Source organism: Xyrauchen texanus, chromosome 38 (genome assembly GCF_025860055.1).
Source record: "Xyrauchen texanus isolate HMW12.3.18 chromosome 38, RBS_HiC_50CHRs, whole genome shotgun sequence".
In the NCBI taxonomy this organism is placed as follows: domain Eukaryota; kingdom Metazoa; phylum Chordata; class Actinopteri; order Cypriniformes; family Catostomidae; genus Xyrauchen; species Xyrauchen texanus.
Window position 1 is genome coordinate 29,365,569 of NC_068313.1, and position 20,274 is coordinate 29,385,842.

General features: G+C 41.4%; 1 protein-coding gene across 1 annotated transcript in view; it reads right to left on the reverse strand.

Annotated features, from left to right (window-relative positions):
- Window positions 1-20,274, reverse strand: part of dgkb (diacylglycerol kinase, beta) — an 80,498-nt gene that overhangs the window by 42,873 nt on the left and 17,351 nt on the right. The window contains 5 exon segments of the mRNA XM_052109956.1: window positions 7,167-7,327; window positions 7,596-7,709; window positions 15,110-15,174; window positions 16,852-16,926; window positions 20,139-20,236. Of these exon segments, the coding sequence (XP_051965916.1) occupies window positions 7,167-7,327; window positions 7,596-7,709; window positions 15,110-15,174; window positions 16,852-16,926; window positions 20,139-20,236 (513 nt within the window).

The following is a 20,274-nucleotide window of genomic DNA, read 5'->3' on the forward strand; positions in this document are numbered from 1 at the left end:
GAACCACCAACCCTGCGATTAGTGGCCAACCAGCTCTACCACCTGAGCCACAGCCGCACTTACAAAAGCACTTACCAATTTACTTGAAGTGAAAATCATTTTTCATTTCCTGTTTAATAAATTAAGCAATCACAAAGTCATGCAGAACATCTCGTGTTTTTAAATCCATTAGGATCTCTTTCTCAATGGCGATAGCGGCAGTGATGACAGCCGACTTGTCAGACAGCTTGATCTTACTCTCTTCACTTTCAAATTACGTCACTTAAAGCGTGATTGCATCACTCAAGGCCAGCTAGAATGCCTGGACTGGGACATATCCTAAAGATCACATACACCAAGAACAAATAGATAAAACTGACTGGCTGATGAATCTGACAATCTGACATTAGATGTGCATTCATTTGCACTGTTGAGGAATTCAATTCTGAAGGCCTGATGGGGTGGAGCTCAATCTCACGCACTGCTTCAGTCATGCGATTTGTGAAACAGTTGTGACACACCGCTTGTAAGCATCAAGGAATAAATTCTGACAAGATAAACTTTTAGTTTTTCTCTATTTGTTTGTAGATTAATTAAGAGGGTAAAGTGATTAAAAATACATAGGAAAAAAGGTGATTGAGAATGAAAGGATGAAAAATATAAATTTATTTATGTTGCATGTTAGGACAGCAGAGAAGGCTTTGCTGGCCCTGAGAATTCACCACTGACAGGATGCTGGCGGCTCTACTGGCAACCATCTCAGAACTCTTCCTCTCCGACCCCTGTGGGCTAGACATTCATTTGCACTCTGGTTATCTTTGTATACATATACTTTGTGAACTATAAATTGTGTTACTATGGTTATGTACAGATAATATATGCGATTTAGATGTAAATTAAATATGTGGCTTGTTGACTCAGAGATTCTGAAGGCTAGATATTTTGTTGGGGAAAAAAAAAGACACTTTTCTATACTTTACAGCAAGCTTGGCAGTCCTGGCTGACTTGTTGCTCTAGGACAGTGGTTCTAAACCTTTTTAACGCCAAGGGCCCCCATTGTGCAAAACAATATTCGAAGACCCTCCATACAGGCCAAGATACTTTCCCTGATACTTCTGCTGTAATGATCTGTATGAATTATAAGTTCAATAAAAATAGTTGTGGTAGGCAAGTTAGATTCATATTCTATTGCTTAACTTATTTTAAATAATTTTAAGTTATATAGAGCACCCCTCGGAGGTTTGCTGAGGCCCCCTAGTTGGACCCAGACTCCTGGTGGACAACCACTGCTCTAGGACACCTAATACATGAACAAAGGAGAAAAAGCACTTTTTAACAATGTAGTAGATCTTTTACAAGATATTTAAGACTAGCAGTACATTTTTTGTTTGGTGGTCAAGAGGTTCTGGGTTAAATTTGACTTGAAATAGCATAGGTTTTTGATAATAACCACTTTTGTGTTCCATACGATGAAGTCATAGGAGTTCAAAGCTACATAACATTATTTTAAAGTTTAAAGCAAATGAAAGGAAAAGTGTGACTCACTTGACCATTATAACTTAACATTAATTCATTAAAGTATTTATTTAGGTCACAGTCATAGGTGATAAATTATGAGTTTACAGTACAATATTGATCATGTTGTAGACACCATATAAGCAGTTCTATTCACTTTTACTAATGCTATCAGGTAGGTATTCCTTTTGAAATGACACTGTGATAATATTTAGCCTCGATTCTGATTCACAGTCTTCTCAGTTAAAATTAAAATGTCAATTAAAAATGCTTTGCATTGTCACTTTTCATTTCAGCTCAAATTAGAATAATTAGCATTTAGTTTACGAGATACTTCTCAAAAAACTGACATTAATGCCAATCTCACATTCATTAAAATAGGAAGTTCAGCAAAGCTGGTCAGAGCGAGCAATGATTACCAAGGAGGTAAGGGTCAATTGGACATACCAACTGACCATTTTGGATGAAAATGTTTTATTTAAAATATTTGTGTAGCTTAATAATATAATATATATATTATTATTTTGAAGTTGCATTCAAAATCTTCTTGGCTCATATATTTCTAGGTCTGTGGCTAACTGAAGAAACCACTGTATGTTTAGCTTACAGGATGGAAAAAAATATATACATTTGGTCAAAAAAGCATTCAGAAAGGTTTATTTAAAAAGAGTTAACTATTCTGAAGATCAAAAGTTCAGAAAAACCAAACTATTTCTGAAAATGAAAAAAGTGTAAGTGAACTTGTGTGTGCTCCAGAAAGAGAAAAGACAAAACTTGCAGAAATGTTTTCTGTTTTGTCTTCCTCCAAGAGGGCCTCCCTGTCTTTCCCCCAAGCCCCTTTTCTGAATCGAGCCCCTTCAGAGCAACCACCTCCACACAGAAGACCCCCTGCCAGCTCACGGCTAAAATATTTTGGTGTAAGCCAAAAAAATCAATTCCTTCACTGTTGACATCTTTTAAAGCTGCTGTTAGTTGAAGACCAAAGGGAGGCACCGGGTCCCACAAGGTTTTCTTCAACGCTACACAAGAAGAAAGGCAAAATGACAGGTGTATCTAAAATATTGTATTTCTCTTTTCTTACAAACTGCACAATAAATAAAAACACGAGAGCAAAGGTATGGTCTCCCCTCGGCCTGGCTCTGGTTTGATGCCAGCGCTAAAATAAAGGCAGCTTTCATGGAGACCATATCGAGAGACGAGGGCCACGATTTCCTTTCAATGACTCTGAAGTCAAAGTTACACCAGTCCATCACTCGATATCTTTAATCTGCCATTGTCCACCCCTCCCCAATAATTACCACTGCAAAACTCTCATGCCCAATTAATAAAGGGACATGTGTAATGTTCTCCCATAGTTTAACATTTAGTCCAATTATGGCTTGTCCAGCAGATGATGTGCCCTCACCGGGAGAGTAATGACTTTGACATGAGCGCAGGGTCATTAGGAGTCAGACTACATGATTTTAGGCGATCCTGTGTGATTAGGGACTGTCTCTAGCTTCTGGATTTGACTGAAATGATAACACCCTCTGTCTAACAGAAAGGGATATTTCAACTTTGGTACTTAAATGGTACTTAATTACCAAAAATATCAGTTGACAAGGCAATCGGTCAACGAGACAGGGCTTTATATGAAACAGCTTTGATTTGAAAGGTTTTTTGATGTGGCTCTTCAACAAACGTTCCTAATAGCAATTGCTTTAAATGTGATGTTACTCTGATCGATGTTGTTATTAAGCATTACCACAAAAGCAAGAGTGCTGTTGAACTTAACAAGATACATATCATATTGTGTTAAAGTTTATGTTCATTTAGATTTACGCTACTTAAAAAGTTATGTATCACTGTATTTAAATTAAATTCCTATAACTTGTAATGCAAAAGGCTTAAATGACCTCCCTTCTTTAATGTTTTGTAAACCATCTTGTATAAAAACATCTGCAATTGTTAGCTGTTCCTTACATAAATTGTTTTATACATCATTACAGAAGACATTGTTTTTCATTTGCATAATCTGCAAAGTAATTATGAGTATGACTTGCTCTGTAATCTCTATTGGTTTACAGTTGTTATTAAAAGAAATTTGTGTTTTGATGTAAAATGTGATATGAAAAATAACACTCGGTTCCACCGAGATTTGCACTTCTCCATAATCCAAACAAATAGCTAAATTTGTCAACACACTGGAAATGAAATTTCATTAACACAGTACTGAATATATCCTAGTCAAATACTTAGTCAGAAATGGGCCTTGTTATTACTATATCTGATTGGATCTGATCTGAACATGATTATTGTGTTCATACAGTATATGTGCTATACAGTATACACACACACACACACTAGAGTGCATAAGTTTGCATCCCCCTAGAAAAATCTGCAAGATGTGTATCATTTCCCTGAAAACAAAAGGGATCATAAAAAGGCATTTTATGTTTTTATATAGTACTGCCCCGATTAAGCTATTTGGCAGATATTTACATGTATTCCAAAAGACAAAATAAATGAATTTGCACAAATGATCATGTTCAAAGGTGTAAATCCCATTGGTTCTTAATATGGTGTGTTGCTTCCTCGATGCTTAATGACTCTTTGTATCTGTTGTTATAGTTTTCCATGAATCCCTGCTTTGCCCTGAGCAGAGAAGCTGCCAAAACTGCCTACAAAAATCCTACAGGTACTGCAAATACCTGTAAGTTCTAAATTCTGAGAGGAGTGTGTAAGCTTATGAGACAAAAAGGGTATGAATACTATTGCATTCAACTTTAAAGATTTAAAGTTTAGCCCTCATTTACCCTCATGTCGTTCCAAAACCATGAGTTTTTCTTTCCGTGTGTCAGAAGAGGAATTATTAATTCTCATAGTTATAAGATTGAATTATAGGAATGTTGATGCTAATCTTTTTTCATGTGATGAAAGTGAATGGTGACTGAGGCTGTCAGTCTCTAACTCCTCTTGTGCTTCATAGAAGACAGAAAGTCATACGGTCTTGAAACAACATGAGGTTGAGTAAATGATGACAGCATTTTCATATTTAGGTCAACTGTCACTTTAAATTGGTATTTACAAATTTTCATTCAATTTAACTTACTTTAACTAAACCGTTATGATAAAAACATGAAAACCTTTTGAAAACACAAAAACCTTTATAATCGTGTATCTCTCACTCCCTTACATTATGTAGCCTAAATGTGATCACTGGACTGAAAGTTTCATAAATCAAAATGTAAATCCCAAAAGTCCCTTATTAACAAGACATTGACTAACATTTGTGCAAGCATGTCTCCCTCATTACAATATCTTATTCCTTTTTCCTAAAGACGTGTACAAATCTAAAATAAAACAGAGCCATCAAACCTGTAAATGTCAATTACCATATTTCCCTTGACATTTCTGGATAATGGGTGACATGCAGTCTCTGTAATAAGCATCATTAGATTTCAGACGGTCCAAGATGCATCAACACACGATGTGCCTGATCGCCGTGTTGTAAGACGAGAGCCCTGTAACGTCTACAGCATTTTTCATTGTCAATTGGCAAGCTTTGCTCCTCACCGCAGTGATGAGCGATGACTTTGTTAATGTAATAGAATGCTCTTGGCATTTCAAAAAGCACTCAGCCCTCTTGATTATCTTGTTTAGTCTTATTATTTTGAGGCCTTATATACTTCTTCATTCATAAACTCCACTCACAGACATCACATACTGAATTTTGGTTATGGACTAGACTAGTGTGCTGGCCAGACTAACAAATACATCTCTGTTTGTTGTGAGTCTGTAGTATATATTTTGATTTTGATGCCCGTTGTGGAGTCCTCGACACTGCCGTCCACCCAGGGGAGTGCCGCTGCCATCCGCCAGGGGACGGAGTAGCCCGACCGCCCCGGACGCGGAGAACGGCCGCCGTCAACGAGGCGAGCGGGGACTGGACTCCCCGACCGCCTGGAGCGAAGGAACCGCTGTCAAGGGTGGAGGAGTGCCCTGCCGTCCCCCAGAAACACGGAGGGGTCGAGAGGACCGCCATCCGCGAGGGGAGGAGGGAAGCGACTTCCCGACGGCCTGGAACAGTGGGGCCACTGCCAGTGGTGGAGGAGTGTCCCCATGGGTCGCTGAGAACGCAGAGGGGTATTCTGTCCACTGGGGGGGTGGTCTGACTCCGTTCCGCCCAGGGAGGAGTGACTGCCGTCTGCCTGAGAGGGTGGAGGAGTGATCGAGGACCACGTGGCAGCGCATCAGTGAACCGGTGAGTGAGTTTTTTTTCTCACTCTCACTTCTCTACCTCTCTGTCGCTCCGAGTTGGCCTTTATCCATCGCCTATTATGTTTTTGTTGTTGTTCTTACCCCCCTGTCTCCAAACAGGTCGAGGAAGGCGGGGATGACCCACCGGCAGACGGGGCGCAAGGCATGTTGAGAGGCACGCACCCCTGCCACCCCCGCTCCCCAGCCTGAGGCAATGCCGGGAGGAGGGTAGAGTGCAGGAGGGCGGGGCTGGGTTGGAACAATACACGCCCGGTCCCCAATCAGCCAATGGGGCGCGCGAGGGATAAAGGTGGACTGTGATGACAGTTCGAGAGGGAGAGGGAGAATTACAGGAAGCTGCTCTGTGTGTTTATGTTTGTGTGTTTTTGGTTTAAGTTTTTCTTTAAACTATTATTTATATTGCCAAGCTGGTTCTCGCCTCCTCCTTTCCCTTTACAGTGTTCTAATTGGCATACATCATATCCTGATGATTATTGCATGTTATGGGGAAACATGTAACACGTAATAAATTAACAGAAGTGTTTCATCTGTATGCGGATCATCACCTCTGTATATGACTCTGTATATATTCAAGATCGCATTAGATAACTTTCAAAAATATATTTTGAGGAAGATAGCACAACACATTTTTCAACATTTCACAAAAAACAAGTAAAAAATTATACAAGGTAAATATATATTTAACTTGTATCATTTTTACTTATTTTATTTAATTTTGAAAAATTAGGTGAATGGTAAAAGGTGATATCATTTGTTTGCAGCCACTTGGTTTGATATTTTCTAATCTCATGAAAAGACATTCATATATTTTTTTGTGTGACTTGAGTATCCAAACACTTTTCGGGGCCACTCATGTAAATGTTACATGTGGATGAGAAACAGATATATATTTAAATCCTTTTTAACTATAAATTCTCCACCCTGCCCAGTATGTGGCGATATGCACAAAATGTGAATCAAGAACTGTTAGGAGAGAAGAGTGCAAAGGAGGGCTGGTGAAAGTAGACATTTATAGTAAAAAGGGCTTACTGATCTGTTTCTCACCCACAGATATCATATCGCTTCTGAAGACATATGAGTCTTATGGATAACATTTATGCTTCCTTTATGTGCTTTTTGGAGCTTCAAAGGTCTGTTCATCATTCACTTGCATTGATTGGACCAACTTAGATATTCTTAAAGAGATCTTTGTTTGTGTTCCGCTGAAGTAAGTCATACACATCTGGGATGGCATGAGGTTGAGTAAATGATGAGAGAATTTTTATTTTTGAGTGATCTATCCCTTTAAACAGGATGTATCATTAAAAAATTAAACCACAAGTTTTTATTTTTCCTCATATACAGTATTTTAAAATGAGAAGGATTTATAGTGCCACAACACAAGCAATGCAAATCAAAATACTTTGACTGACCTTGCCAAAAGAGAAGTAAATGTTTACGATGCTGTATGCGGCTGGATCTCCTCCCCCTTCTTTGTCTAGTAGAGTGATGTCAATCTTCCACCTGTCCAAAATCACTTCAGAACTGTTCTCAATATCCTTCAGGATCTTCAAAAGATTTCCTTCCTTGTAGCCTGAAATCCAAAGGTCACACTACAGATCCTCAAACTACACTGATATGGTGTACCAAGTTTTGGCTCGTAAGGGCTGCTGCTATTTATACTCCATGCACTGTTAGGACAGAAATATTTAGTTTAAAGTAGTAATAAATGAGAATATGATATGTAAACACAACTGCAGTAAAAAAATTATAGTTATACTGGTACGGTAACATGACTTCATATGATTTCCACAAGCCTCATTTACATGGCATAAAAGAAAAATCTAAATCACTTAAATGACCTCCACTCCAACGCAGGCACCTGGCGAGGTCATTTCCTGTACCATAAGGAAGTACACACACAGGAGGATTGGGACATTTTTTCCAACTCACTTCCAAAAAGTGGCATAATTTACCTTAATTCACCCTACATATACATCGAATCCCTATAAATGTAACTTATTTTCCCCTATACAGTATGTCCAAGGTCCAAAAGTCAGATTGAAAATGAGATTTTGGTAAACTCAATGTTTGCAGTAAGGTTGTATTCATAAATATTAGTTAACTACATTAGTTAAAATGAACTAACATTGTACAACACACTTATAAGAGCACTTATAAATCTTGGTTACTGTTAAATTCAACAAATTCAAAAGTTCTACTGTATATGTAAATACATTAGTTAATGCATTTTACTAGCATGGACAGAAATCAATTTTATTTTCCTAAAATGAACAAATATGAATAAATGTTGCGGAAAAAAATATTGATCATTTTGATTTGAAGGCATTTATTAATGTTACCAAAATGTCAGGATCTGGGTTGTTTCTCTCTCACTACACACACTCGTTCACACACTCCTCTCTGTCACACCAGCACACACACACTTACATGTTTACACTCTGTCTTCACCTGTTGATCATCTCAATCAGCGCTCGCGCTGATTTGCAGTGACACCTGTTTCTAGTCTTGTCTGATTACTCTGTCTACTTCTGGCGTTTGCTTTCTCTGTTCTGTGTCGGATTATTGTGTGTGTTATGCTCTGTGTAATGCTCTCTCATCTGCCAGCAGTTACTCACCGCGCCTTGTCTTGTATAGCTGTGCTCTTCTCTGTGTTTCCTGTTACCTGCTGCGGGGAGTTTCTACCGGGCTTCTCTGCTCAGAACCACTTGCTATTTGGACCAGGACTTTCCGTTCAAGTGAGCTTTCTGTTCCACGTTACCTCTCCAGACAAAGTATCCTCTGCGTGGCTGTCTACATGGAGAGCATCTTTTAAGTTCCTGTCCTGTGTAATCCACTACAGACTTCCTTTGTTTTTCATTAAAGACTTTGAATTGAGTTACCTTTTGCATTTGGATCCTTTTGTTGCATCTGACAGAATAATCCGACCACGATGGATCCAGCAGAGGAGGAATCGTTTTTTCAGCGGTAAGGATTCAAGGAGCTATGCTGGGCCGACACGAGGAGGAATTATCTGCTGCCAGACATGCGGTGGAGAGTTTGGTTGCACAGGTGAATGATTTATCTGCTCGCCTTCTTCAGGTGCACCAGGAGTCACCAGCAGTTCAGGGTCGTCCTTCTCCCCCAGAGCCTCGTGTGAACAATCCCCCATGTTATGCCGGTGAGTCGACTGAGTGTCGAGCCTTTTGATTCAGTGTGAGGTGGTGTTTTCCCTGCAACCACAGACTTACGCTAGTGATTGCGCCCGTATCGCCTTTGTGATTTCGTTACTGACTGGGCGTGCACGTGAGTGGGGAACCTCCGCTTGGGAGGCAGGGACATCCTACTGCAGTCGTTTTGATCTCTTTAAGGAGGAGATGATTAAGGTCTTCGACCAGTCTGTTTTTGGTCGAGAGGCTTCACGTCTTCTGACCACCATTCATCAGGGGAACCGAACTGCAGCCGATTTAGCCATTGAGTTTCAGCACCCTGTCCACCACATGCGAGTGGAATGAGCCTGCCTTGGTCGCTCGTTTCCTGGAAAGCCTTAATGTTAATTTGAAGGAGGAGATTTATGCTCGCGGTTCACCGGACCAGCTCGACCAACTGATAGAGCTGGCGATTCGTCTCGACAAGTGCTTCGAGCAACGACGGCGTGTTCGAGCAATCTCCGCTACACCTAGTGAGCCATCTACTTCTGCTGCTTCCAGTCCAGATCCTGAGCCCATGCAGTTGGGTAGCATTCGTCTCCGGGCTGAAGAGAAACAGCGTCGCATCTCCAACAGACTGTGTCTCTACTGCGGCGCGGCTGGCCACTTTGCCGCTTCATGTCCGTTAAAAGCCAGCTTCGCCGGTAGACCGAGGAGTACTGGCGGCGCTACTGTGACGTCCTCCCCATCCAAGTCCCGCACCATCCTGCCCGCGGTTCTTCGTTGGGCTGGTTCTACTGTTTCATGTTCTGCCCTGATCGATTCAGGGGCTGAGGGTAATTTTATGGATGAGAAATGGGCTCGGGAACATAACATCCCTCTGGTGGACTTGAACAGCATTACCACCGTCTTCAGCCCTAGATGGTAGTATTTTGTCTGAGATTCACCGTGTCTCCTGTCCGGTGAGTCTAGTTATCTCTGGAAACCACCAAGAGACTATTTCTTTTCTCATTTTTCAGTCTCCCTATACCCCCATTGTTTTAGGACATCCCTGGCTAGTCCAACATAACCCTCATATTGACTGGGTCAAGAATACCATGTTGTCTTGGAGCCTTTCATGTCATGTTAATTGTTTAGTTTCTGCTATTCCTGTGGTTTCTTCTGTTGCTGTGTTTCAGGAGGAGCCTGGAGATTTGTCTGGAGTCCGGAGGAGTACCACGATTTGCGGCGGTTTTAGCCGCTCCGGGCCGCTTCCTTACCACCTCACCGCCCTTACGATTGTAGCATCGATCTTCATCCTGGTACTACGCCACCCCGCGGTAGACTATATTCTCTCTGCTGCCCGAGCGGGAGGCTCTAGAGAGATACCTCTCCGAGTCAGCTGACGCTGGGATTATTGTCCCGTCCTCCTCTCCTGCGGTGCTGGGTTCTTCTTCGTGAAGAAGGATGGCTTGTTGCGTCCCTGCATTGATTATCGGGGACTGAACGACATAACGGTCAAGAATCGTTACCCTTGCCCCTTATGTCGTCAGCTTTCGAAATCTTGCAGGGCATAAAAGTCTTCACGAAGCTGGATCTACGTAACGCATACCATCTCGTTCAGTATTAAGCAGGGAGGCGAGTGGAAGACCGCTTTTAACACCCCTATTGGCCACTTTGAGTACCGCGTTCTTCCGTTCGGACTGGTCAACGCCCCGCTGTATTCCAGGTGTTAGTCAACGGCGTCTTGCGAGACATGTTAAATGTCTTTGTGTTACGTGTATCTAGAGCGACATCCTCATTTTCTCACCCTCTCTCGAAGTACACGTCCAACACGTTAGCCGTGTCTTACAACGACTACTCGAGAACCGCCTTTTGTCAAGTCGGAGAAATGTGAATTTCATTCTCGATCGGTCACGTTCCTGGGTTCGGTGGTCTCTGCTGAGGGTATCAGCATGGATCCGAGAAGGTCGCGAGCAGTTCTCGACTGGCCTAATCCAGATTCTCGTGTTGCTCTCCAGCGGTTTTTGGGATTCAGCTAACTTTTACCGGCGATTTATTCAGTAATTTTAGTCAAGTCGCGGCCCCTCTGTCTGCTCTCACCTCGACCAGGTCTCGATTCGTTTGGTCTGAGGTGGCGCTAAGATGCATTCGATCGACTCAAGAGGTTGTTCACCTCGCGCCCATTTTAGTCACTCCGGATCCTGAGAGACAATTTATAGTCGAGGTCGATGCCTCCGATGTTGGGGTGGGGGCTATTTTGTCACAGCGATCTTCTCTTGATAACAAGGTTCATCCGTCGCCTTCTTTTCCCATCGTCTTTCGCCGGCTGAGCGCAATTATGGCGTAGGTAATCGGGAGCTTTTGGCGATTCGGTTAGCTCTAGGGGAATGGCGGCACTGGTTGGAGGAGCCAGTGTTCCATTTATTGTTTGGACTGACCACCGAAACCTCGAGTACATCCGTTCCGCCAGGAGACTTAGCGCTCGTCAGGCCCGTTGGGCGTTATTTTTTGGTCGTTTTGATTTCTCGATCTCGTTTAGACCAGGTTCCAAGAACCTTAAACCCAATGCACTCTGCGGCAGTTCGGTTCTTCAGTGGGCGCTTCAACCAAGGAGGTTATTGTTCCCCAACACTGCGTGGTCGGAGCTGTCGTCTGGGGAGTCGAACAGGCCGTAGGAGGGCCCTTTCACACGTTGTCAGACCGCCCGTGCCCCAGAGGGTACGTTATTTGTTCCGAGACCGCTCGTTCAGCCGTTCTCCAGTGGGGTCATGCCTCTAGATTAGTCGCGCATCCGGTGTTAGGGGTACCTTGGCCGCTATTCGCGGAGATTTTGGTGGCCCACTAGAGAACGTGACATTCGTCGGTTCAGTAGCGTCGTGTCCTGTCTGCGCCCAGACTAAATCAGGCAATTCTCCGCCCGGCTGGCCTTCTCAGACCACTTCCCATTCCGTCACGCCCTTGGTCGCACATTGCTTTAGATTTCGTTACGGTCTCCCGTCATCCGCCCGGCAACACGGTTATTCTCACTGTGGTCGACCGTTTTTCTAAAGCAGCTCATTTCATTCCTCTTCCTAAACTACCGTCCGCTCGTGAGACCGCCCAAGTAATGGTTGATCACGTATTTAAGATTCATGGTCTTTCTTCGGACATTGTTTCTGACAGAGGGCCCCAATTCACCTCTCAGTTCTGGAGGGAATTCTGCCGACTGATTGGGGCATCCCCCAGTTTGTCGTCAGGATTCCATCCTCAGACTAATGGGCAGGCCGAGCGAACTAATCAGATTCTCGGACGCATGTTGCGCAGCTTGACTTCACAGAGCCCTGCCTCTTGGTGCGATCAGTTGTCCTGGGCTGAATACGCCCATAATTCTCTGCCGTCGTCCGCTACTGGGTTGTCCCCATTTGAGAGCTGTCTCGGTTACCAACGCCGCTTTTTACTTCACAAGACTCTGAGTCTTCCGTGCCTTCCGTACAGGCCCATATTCAAAGGTGCAAGCGTACTTGGAGGAGGGTGAGATCGGCCTTATGTCGCACTAGAGCACGTACTTGTAGAGCTGCGAATCGTCGTCGGGTTAAGGCCCCTAGATACGTATGTGGGCAGAGGGTGTGGCTTTCCACTCAGGATCTACCTATACTCGAGGGCTCACGTAAGCTCATGCCCCGTTTTGTCGGTCCCTTTGCTATTGTGAAGGTCCTTAGTCCAGCGGCGGTCAAGCTAAGATTATCTCATCGATTACGCCGGGTACACCCTGTATTTCATGTGTCTCGTATTAAGCCGGTCATTCGCGCTCCCACCGCCCTACCCTTCCTCTGCCACCCCTTGACGAAGACGCTTCCATTTTCAGAGTTCGCAGGCTGCTCGATGTTACGCCCTCGAGGGCGTGGCCACCAGTTCTTGGTGGACTGGGAGGGCTACGGTCCTGAGGAGAGCGGTGGATCCCGGCCGGGGCGTCCTGGACCGCTCGCTCATCGAGGATTTCTACCGGGCTCGCCAGGCCTCTCCCTCAGGAGCGCCGGGTGGCGCTCGTTGAGGGAGGGGTACTGTCAGGATCTGGGTTGTTTCTCTCTCACTACACACACTCGTTCACACACTCCTCTCTGTCACACCAGCACACACACACTTACATGTTTACACTCTGTCTTCACCTGTTGATCATCTCAATCAGCGCTCGCGCTGATTTGCAGTGACACCTGTTTCTAGTCTTGTCTGATTACTCTGTCTACTTCTGGCGTTTGCTCTCTCTGTTCTGTGTCGGATTATTGTGTGTGTTATGCTCTGTGTAATGCTCTCTCATCTGCCAGCAGTTACTCACCGCGCCTTGTCTTGTATAGCTGTGCTCTTCTCTGTGTTTCCTGTTACCTGCTGCGGGGAGTTTCTACCGGGCTTCTCCGCTCAGAACCACTTGCTATTTGGACCAGGACTTTCCGTTCAAGTGAGCTTTCTGTTCCACGTTACCTCTCCAGACAAAGTATCCTCTGCGTGGCTGTCTACATGGAGAGCATCTTTTAAGTTCCTGTCCTGTGTAATCCACTACAGACTTCCTTTGTTTTTCATTAAAGACTTTGAATTGAGTTACCTTTTGCATTTGGATCCTTTTGTTGCATCTGACAGCAAAATGTGCTTTTGTTTTTTTTTTTTCATTTACACCTGCAATTATTATTTATTTTTTAAATTACTATTATATATTTAAGAAATACAAAATACAAGCATTTTCACTGATGGACTAAGAGTTTTGGACCCCACTTTGTATGTATATCTGTATGCATATGTATAACTAAATAAATGGCAATGACCAAAACAAAGCTCACACAATTTTTATCCACTCTGAAAGCATCCAAACATAAAAATCTATTCTCCTGTCTTATCTATGGCCTTATCATTCCCAACATTTTCCGGTCTATTATTCTGCTTTTTGTTTTGATTGAAAAAAAAATTGAGGCAATTTTTGAAATAAAAAAGGACTAAATGAGGACACAGTCTTCTAAAAAAATCACATGCAGAGTCTATTCTCCAGATGATATAAGTAATATGCCATTTCTTGAAGAAAGATAATCATCCTATTTGCTGCCGCTGAAATACAGGTATGAAGGTAATAGCTTTAGTTCTGCAAAAAAAAAAATATTTGACTATTTCGCCAGATATAAAAAAAATCATTTTGTATAAAAAATCAGAAAACGATAGAGAGAAAAAAAAAACATGTTTGTGGGAAAATGCATTTCTTACAGATTTCTTTTTCTCAAGATGTCTTTAAGTTATAAAGTTTACTTTGGCTTGCTGTTTTTATTAAGCCTATAATGAAAACTTCCTGGATTTCCTGGAAAACAAGGCAACAATCTGGAAGCCTCCATCCACATGAATACAGCTTCTTAATGACCTTAAGGCCAGTTCACACCGCCAGCGACATGGCGCGAGATAGAGACACTATCCCATTTGTTTTCAATGAGAGCACAGCCACTTCCGGTGACGTGAGCTGACGCAACCATTGGATCGTCATGGGGACTGACAAGACAAGATGAGAAAATGTCAATTTTATGCAAATGACGAGCGACATTTGCGAGTGTATACTAATGAGAGTGAAGACAGAGGAGCTTACATCATCCCTCTTCAGGCAGGGTGAGTGTGAGATACTGGAGTTGACTAGAGCGCAGGCAAGACGGAGGAGAAGTTAAAAGTTTCTGTGAGCGATTTCACTGTTCTGTATCATTTGTCTTTAACCACATACATAGTTATGGCCTAATAAAACGATGTGTAGAAAAATTAGATTTTTTAAATGATATGATGCATTAAGCACTGATGCTGGTTGTATAAAACGCTCTCCCCTGCAGAATGTGCATTTTTAGAGGCAAAATAACTGATTCCTTGTAAATTTAGTGTAATATCTCTGATATGTTTTTTCGGCAGTATGATCTGTAAACAGCATTTCAAACGCTACTATTGCAGTTGTGCAGCACACCAATAAAGTTAGAGCAGCAGCAACAGTAGGAGCACTCACCAGCGACACAGATCGGCAAGTCTAGCAACATACCGCCCGTGGTGTGAACGAGGTTTAAGAGATCACTCAGACATCATGAGGCCAAAGCAAACAAATAAATAGTGAGTGGGCATCTTGAAAGACAGAAACATTTTATTTACTTAAGTTATGGCGCTCTGTTTTCTTTATAAAATGACCAGTGCTAAAAATTAGAGTATTTTGTGTTTCAGTTTTCACAGAATCTGAAAACACAAATAACGTCCGGAATTTAGACAAACGCTACAATCTCCACCACAGGCCAAGACTCTGAAGTCTGGAATATCCCGAAAGAAGTGTAATCTGAAATGAAGAGTGTGATTGGAATCAATAATATCCCAAGTACGAGTCATTCATCCATCCATCCATCCATTCATCCATTCATAAATCCATCCATCCATCCATCCATCCATCCATCCATCCATCCATCCATCCATTCATTCATAAACCCATCCATCCATCCACCTATCATCCACCTATCATCCATCCACCTATCATCCATCTATCCATCCATCCATCCATCCACCTTTCTACCTATCCACCCATTCATCCATCCATAATCCAAATCAAATTATACATCAAAAAAAGACGACCGATTGTTTGCTCAAATTGTGTTTCACTGGGCTTTGACAGACAGGACAGCACATAGCCATAACTGAGTCACCTTCAAAAAGCAATAAGACATTGTCATCACTTGACTATGCCAAGGTTAGGCATTATTTCAACAGATGCAACCGTGAATGCATAATCAATAGGCTACAACTGACCTACTCAGAAGGACTTTAAAAGATGCCATAATTAATCGTTTCAAAAGAAAATTGGCTGACAAGGCCACTAAATGTGTGTCTTGGCATTCAGTGGTGTGTAATTATAAAATTAATCGCAACACAGAAAAAAAAAAAAAAATATTTGATCATTGGAGCACAAAAACCTGCCTTGTTCCTTTCACATTTAAAATTTCCACTCAGGGATCAATGAAATCTAGTTATCTTTTAATTTGTCTTGAAAATCATCTTAAAAAGGTGAGGTGTGTTATTTCTGCGCCATTAGAATAACCAAACTGTATTGCAAAAAAAAAAAAAGCCCCACCTCAAACGTATGCCATTGGTTCAGCAAGTGTTGCTACGTAGAGAAAACAAGCTATAGATGGAAGCATTGTACTGATTTTGACACTGGAAAAAAAATAAGACAATTTTCAATTAAGATTTAATGTTCCTCAAATGTTAATCTCAACACAACTGTAATGCACAAGGTTGAATGATAGTGTAATCTACAGAGTTCTGTATAACTTCCATGGCAATGTCCCACAATTACATTTTTCCTTTATTGCTCTGTAGAACTGAATTTTCTAAATATAGCTTTATTGAATTTCATCACAACCCTGACGGCTGTGAAATTAACTCAAAAGTAACTGCATATCTGGCATACTAATCACACATTCAGTAACTCATCACTCATGGTGGTGCTTGCTTGATTGACACCACTGTTGGTATTCGTGATCACACAAGGCCCTGGGAGTGGCAACACACCAACACTAACATGCATCCATTACTACCAGCTGACTGTTAGCACTGGAGACATGCACACACTGCCTTATGTTCTCTGCTGTGTTTGTGATGGGGAACTAACCCTTTAATAATGTTTGCATTTACAGCAAACACAGAGAGGCAGGGGACTCAAATGAATTAATGTGTGTTATCATCAGTCAGCTTCTGAATATACAATATATTGTTAGCATTGGGTTGAACATTTTTGTCCTCCAATTTAATTCTGCCAATTTAATTCTGCCATAATTATTAAAATGACTTTTTTGAGGAACACAAAAGGAGACAATTTGAAGACAATTTGTCACTCGTATGGACACGAGGCTGAGTAAATGCTGACAGAATTTGACAGCATATTACTTTACCTGTTATCACCCTAAGATGAGAACGTGACAATACATTTCTCTGAAAGCAAGACAAGTAAACTGTAAATCACCCAGGCTTGGGGCCGTTCTTGGCAAGGTTGTACACTTGACATGGGTTCAGGAGGTTTTGGAACTTTCAAAAGATCCTAGCCAAATGGACATGACAGAATTTAGCAAATTAACTTCCAAGTTCATCTAGACACTTCTTTTACAACTTCTGCAACCCTTGGAAATGAAAATGAAAAAAAAAGAGGTAAGATGAATTTGGTAATTTGGTCACCTAATAAAATGGAAAAGCTATATAAAAACATATTGGCCACCAAAACCATCTCATCAACATGGCAAATGCTCCACTGTGAACTACTGGACTGGATCCTTAAGATGTCAAAATGGAATTCAAATTAAAACTGACCTAATTAGGTCCTGTTTTGGATACAAAAAGCTCTAAAAGAATATATAGGATGCCAAAAATGCAATTCAAATTTAAACTGATCTGGTTAAAACTACCTTTAGGATAAAAAAGCTCTAATTAAATCCATAGGAGGCCAAAAATGCAAAAACCATTTCTATAGGATGCCAAATATTTTGTTTGAATTGAAACTGACCTGGTTAGATCCTCCTTTAGGATCCAAAAAACTCTAATCGGATACATAGAATGCCAAAAATGACATTCAAATTTAAACTTATCTAGTCAGATTGTCCTTTAGGATCCAAAAAGCTCTGATTAGATCCACAAGATGCCAATAATTTAATAAACAGAATTGAAGTTAATCTGATTGGATCTTTATTTTTGGTTACAAATAATAGAACTTGGAATTGTAACTGGAAATTTGACACCAAAACATTCTATCTCAAATTCATCCAGTAAATTGCTCAATTGACTGATGCTGCAGATGGTACGCAATTGGTGTCAAGCAAACTGTAGTTATTGATACTATTTACAGATTGCAGAATATGCAGATTGACTCAAATGTTATATGTAAATAACTGGTCTGTAATCTTCTAGAGGTGACCACATCTTTATCAGTTCTCACATTTACCCCTGTTTGCCTCCACTGTGTTGACAGAAAGCAAATGGATGAGATCCTGCAGATTTGAGTAACAGAGAAAGCATTGTGAATTATAGTGATAGTTCACCCAAAACTAATTTACTCACCCTCATGTCAGATGTGAATGACTTTCTTTCTTCTGCAGAACACACATTATGATACTTAGAAGAATATTTCAGCTCTGTATGTCCATACAATGCAAGTGAATGTGTGACAAAACTGTGACACTCCAAAAAGCAAATAAAGGCATCATAAAAGTAATCCATATCTTCAGAAGTGATCTGATAGGTGTGGGTGCGAAATAGATCAATATTTAAGTTCTATATTTGCAAGAAATTCTTCTCTCTGCCCAGTAGGGGGCGATATGCATGAAGAATGTGAATCACCAAAAACACAAGACGAATGTGATAGTGAAAGTTGAAGTGGAAATTGACTGGGCAGGGAGGAGAATTTATAGTTAAAGAAAAAGGTCTTAAATATTGATCTGTTTCTCACCACATCTATCACTTCTGAAGACATTGATTTAACCACTGGAGTCTTCTGGATTACTTTTATGCTGATTTATGTGATTTTTGTAGCTTCAAAATGATTCGCTAGACCAAAAGAGCTGAGAAATTCTTCTAAAAACCTTCATTTGAGTTCATACAAATCTGGGTGAGTAAATGATGAGAGAATTTACATTTTTGGATGTACTATCCCTTTAAGATTCTAGAGCATTGGTTTGCAAATGGATTTGTTTCATGACCCAGATTTTATCTCTCTCTTCTTCATAATTATAGAAACACAAGCATACTTGTACACACCACCGTGAGACTAATATTGAGTACTTTCAGCTCAAACAGATCTGAAAATAATACTTTATTCCAAAATGTTGTACAACCTTATGATGCACTACCCTTGACATCAAACTTCATAAGTTGGAGCTAGCAAAGTAATCATCTCTATATTTAATCATTAATGACATGCTTTGAGCATGAGTCACTTTTCTGAATGAATGCCACAAGATTGTTGTGGGGTTTTGGACAGACAACACACGCACAAACTAATCCAGCGAGTGTGAGTTGTCTTCCGGTGAACAGTGACACGGATGAAGCGCTTAAAACAGGACCCATCGAAACAATCCCAGCAGGCCCAGGTGAATTAATGAGCTGCCCGTCCGGTAAGGAGTGATCTATTACTTCCTCTAATTATAAATAATAATCCTGATTATTATACTGGTTAGCTGCTGCCAGGTAAGATGGATGACCCAGGACATGATTAGTCTTTTTCCTTCTGTCATTACTATGTTCAGACAACGCCAAGTCACATCAGGTCAGTACAGCGTAACTGTTGCATCAACCAAGCTATGATTTATGAATGCAAACTAGCTTCATGGCAAATGTGATTTTCAGATGCAAACAGGGATGTAGCCTCCTTAGACATCGAGGGGGTGACTGACAGTCAGCATTAGGGAGTATTTAATTTACTTTTAAATTCACAGTTTTGTTTATTTATTTATCCCCTTTTCTCTCCAATTTGGAATGCACAATTCCCACTACTTACTACTATGGAAGAAAAGTCTCAGTTGTCTCCACTTTTGAGATCGTCAATCCACACATCTTATCACCTGGCTCGTTGTGCATTACACTGTGGAGTCTCCCAGCATATGGAGGCTCATGATACTCTCCGCAATCGACACACAACTTACCACGTGCCCCACTGAGAGCGAGAACCACTAATCGTGACCACAAGGAGGTTACTCCATGTGACACTACCCTCCCTAGCAATCGGGCCCATTGGGTTGCTTAGGAAACCTGGCTGGAGTCACTCAGCACCCTTGGATTCGAACTCACGACTCCAGGGGTGGTAGTCAGCGTCAATACTCCCTGAGCTACCCAGGCCCCCAAAAGCACAGTTTAGCTGCATAGTTATTTTTGTCTCAATTTAATTACTATGTAAACCACAAATGGAAGTATGGGAATTATGCAGTGACCAACTTATATTTTAGCCTCTTTAAAGTAGCCACCCTTTGCCTAAATTACACTCTGGTTATTTTCTCATCAACTTTCAAGAAGTACACACAAATCCATATTGAAGGAGTTTCTTTTTTATGTTGGGCACTTTTTGGCTGCTTTGCCTTCAATATGCAAAATGCATCTTTCTACAAAATTAAGTTTGCACATTTAAGCATTAGCCTTTATGTCAAAAGGTTTTATAGATCATGAGAAATAAAAATACAGTCAAGTGTGTAAAATTGACTGGTAGTGTACATTTGGGACTGTATTTTCTTAATAACATCACACTGTAAGTGTCAGAGTGTGGCGTTGACCTGTAGCCCCCCTCCATCCACTGACACTGAATTGGTCCTTTGTATTTCCCCCCGTATTTCTGATTGGCTGGAGTCTTTTCTCACAGTGGACTGCCTCTCCTGTAGTTAAAGGTCAAATGCTAGGTCTTTAATAGCTG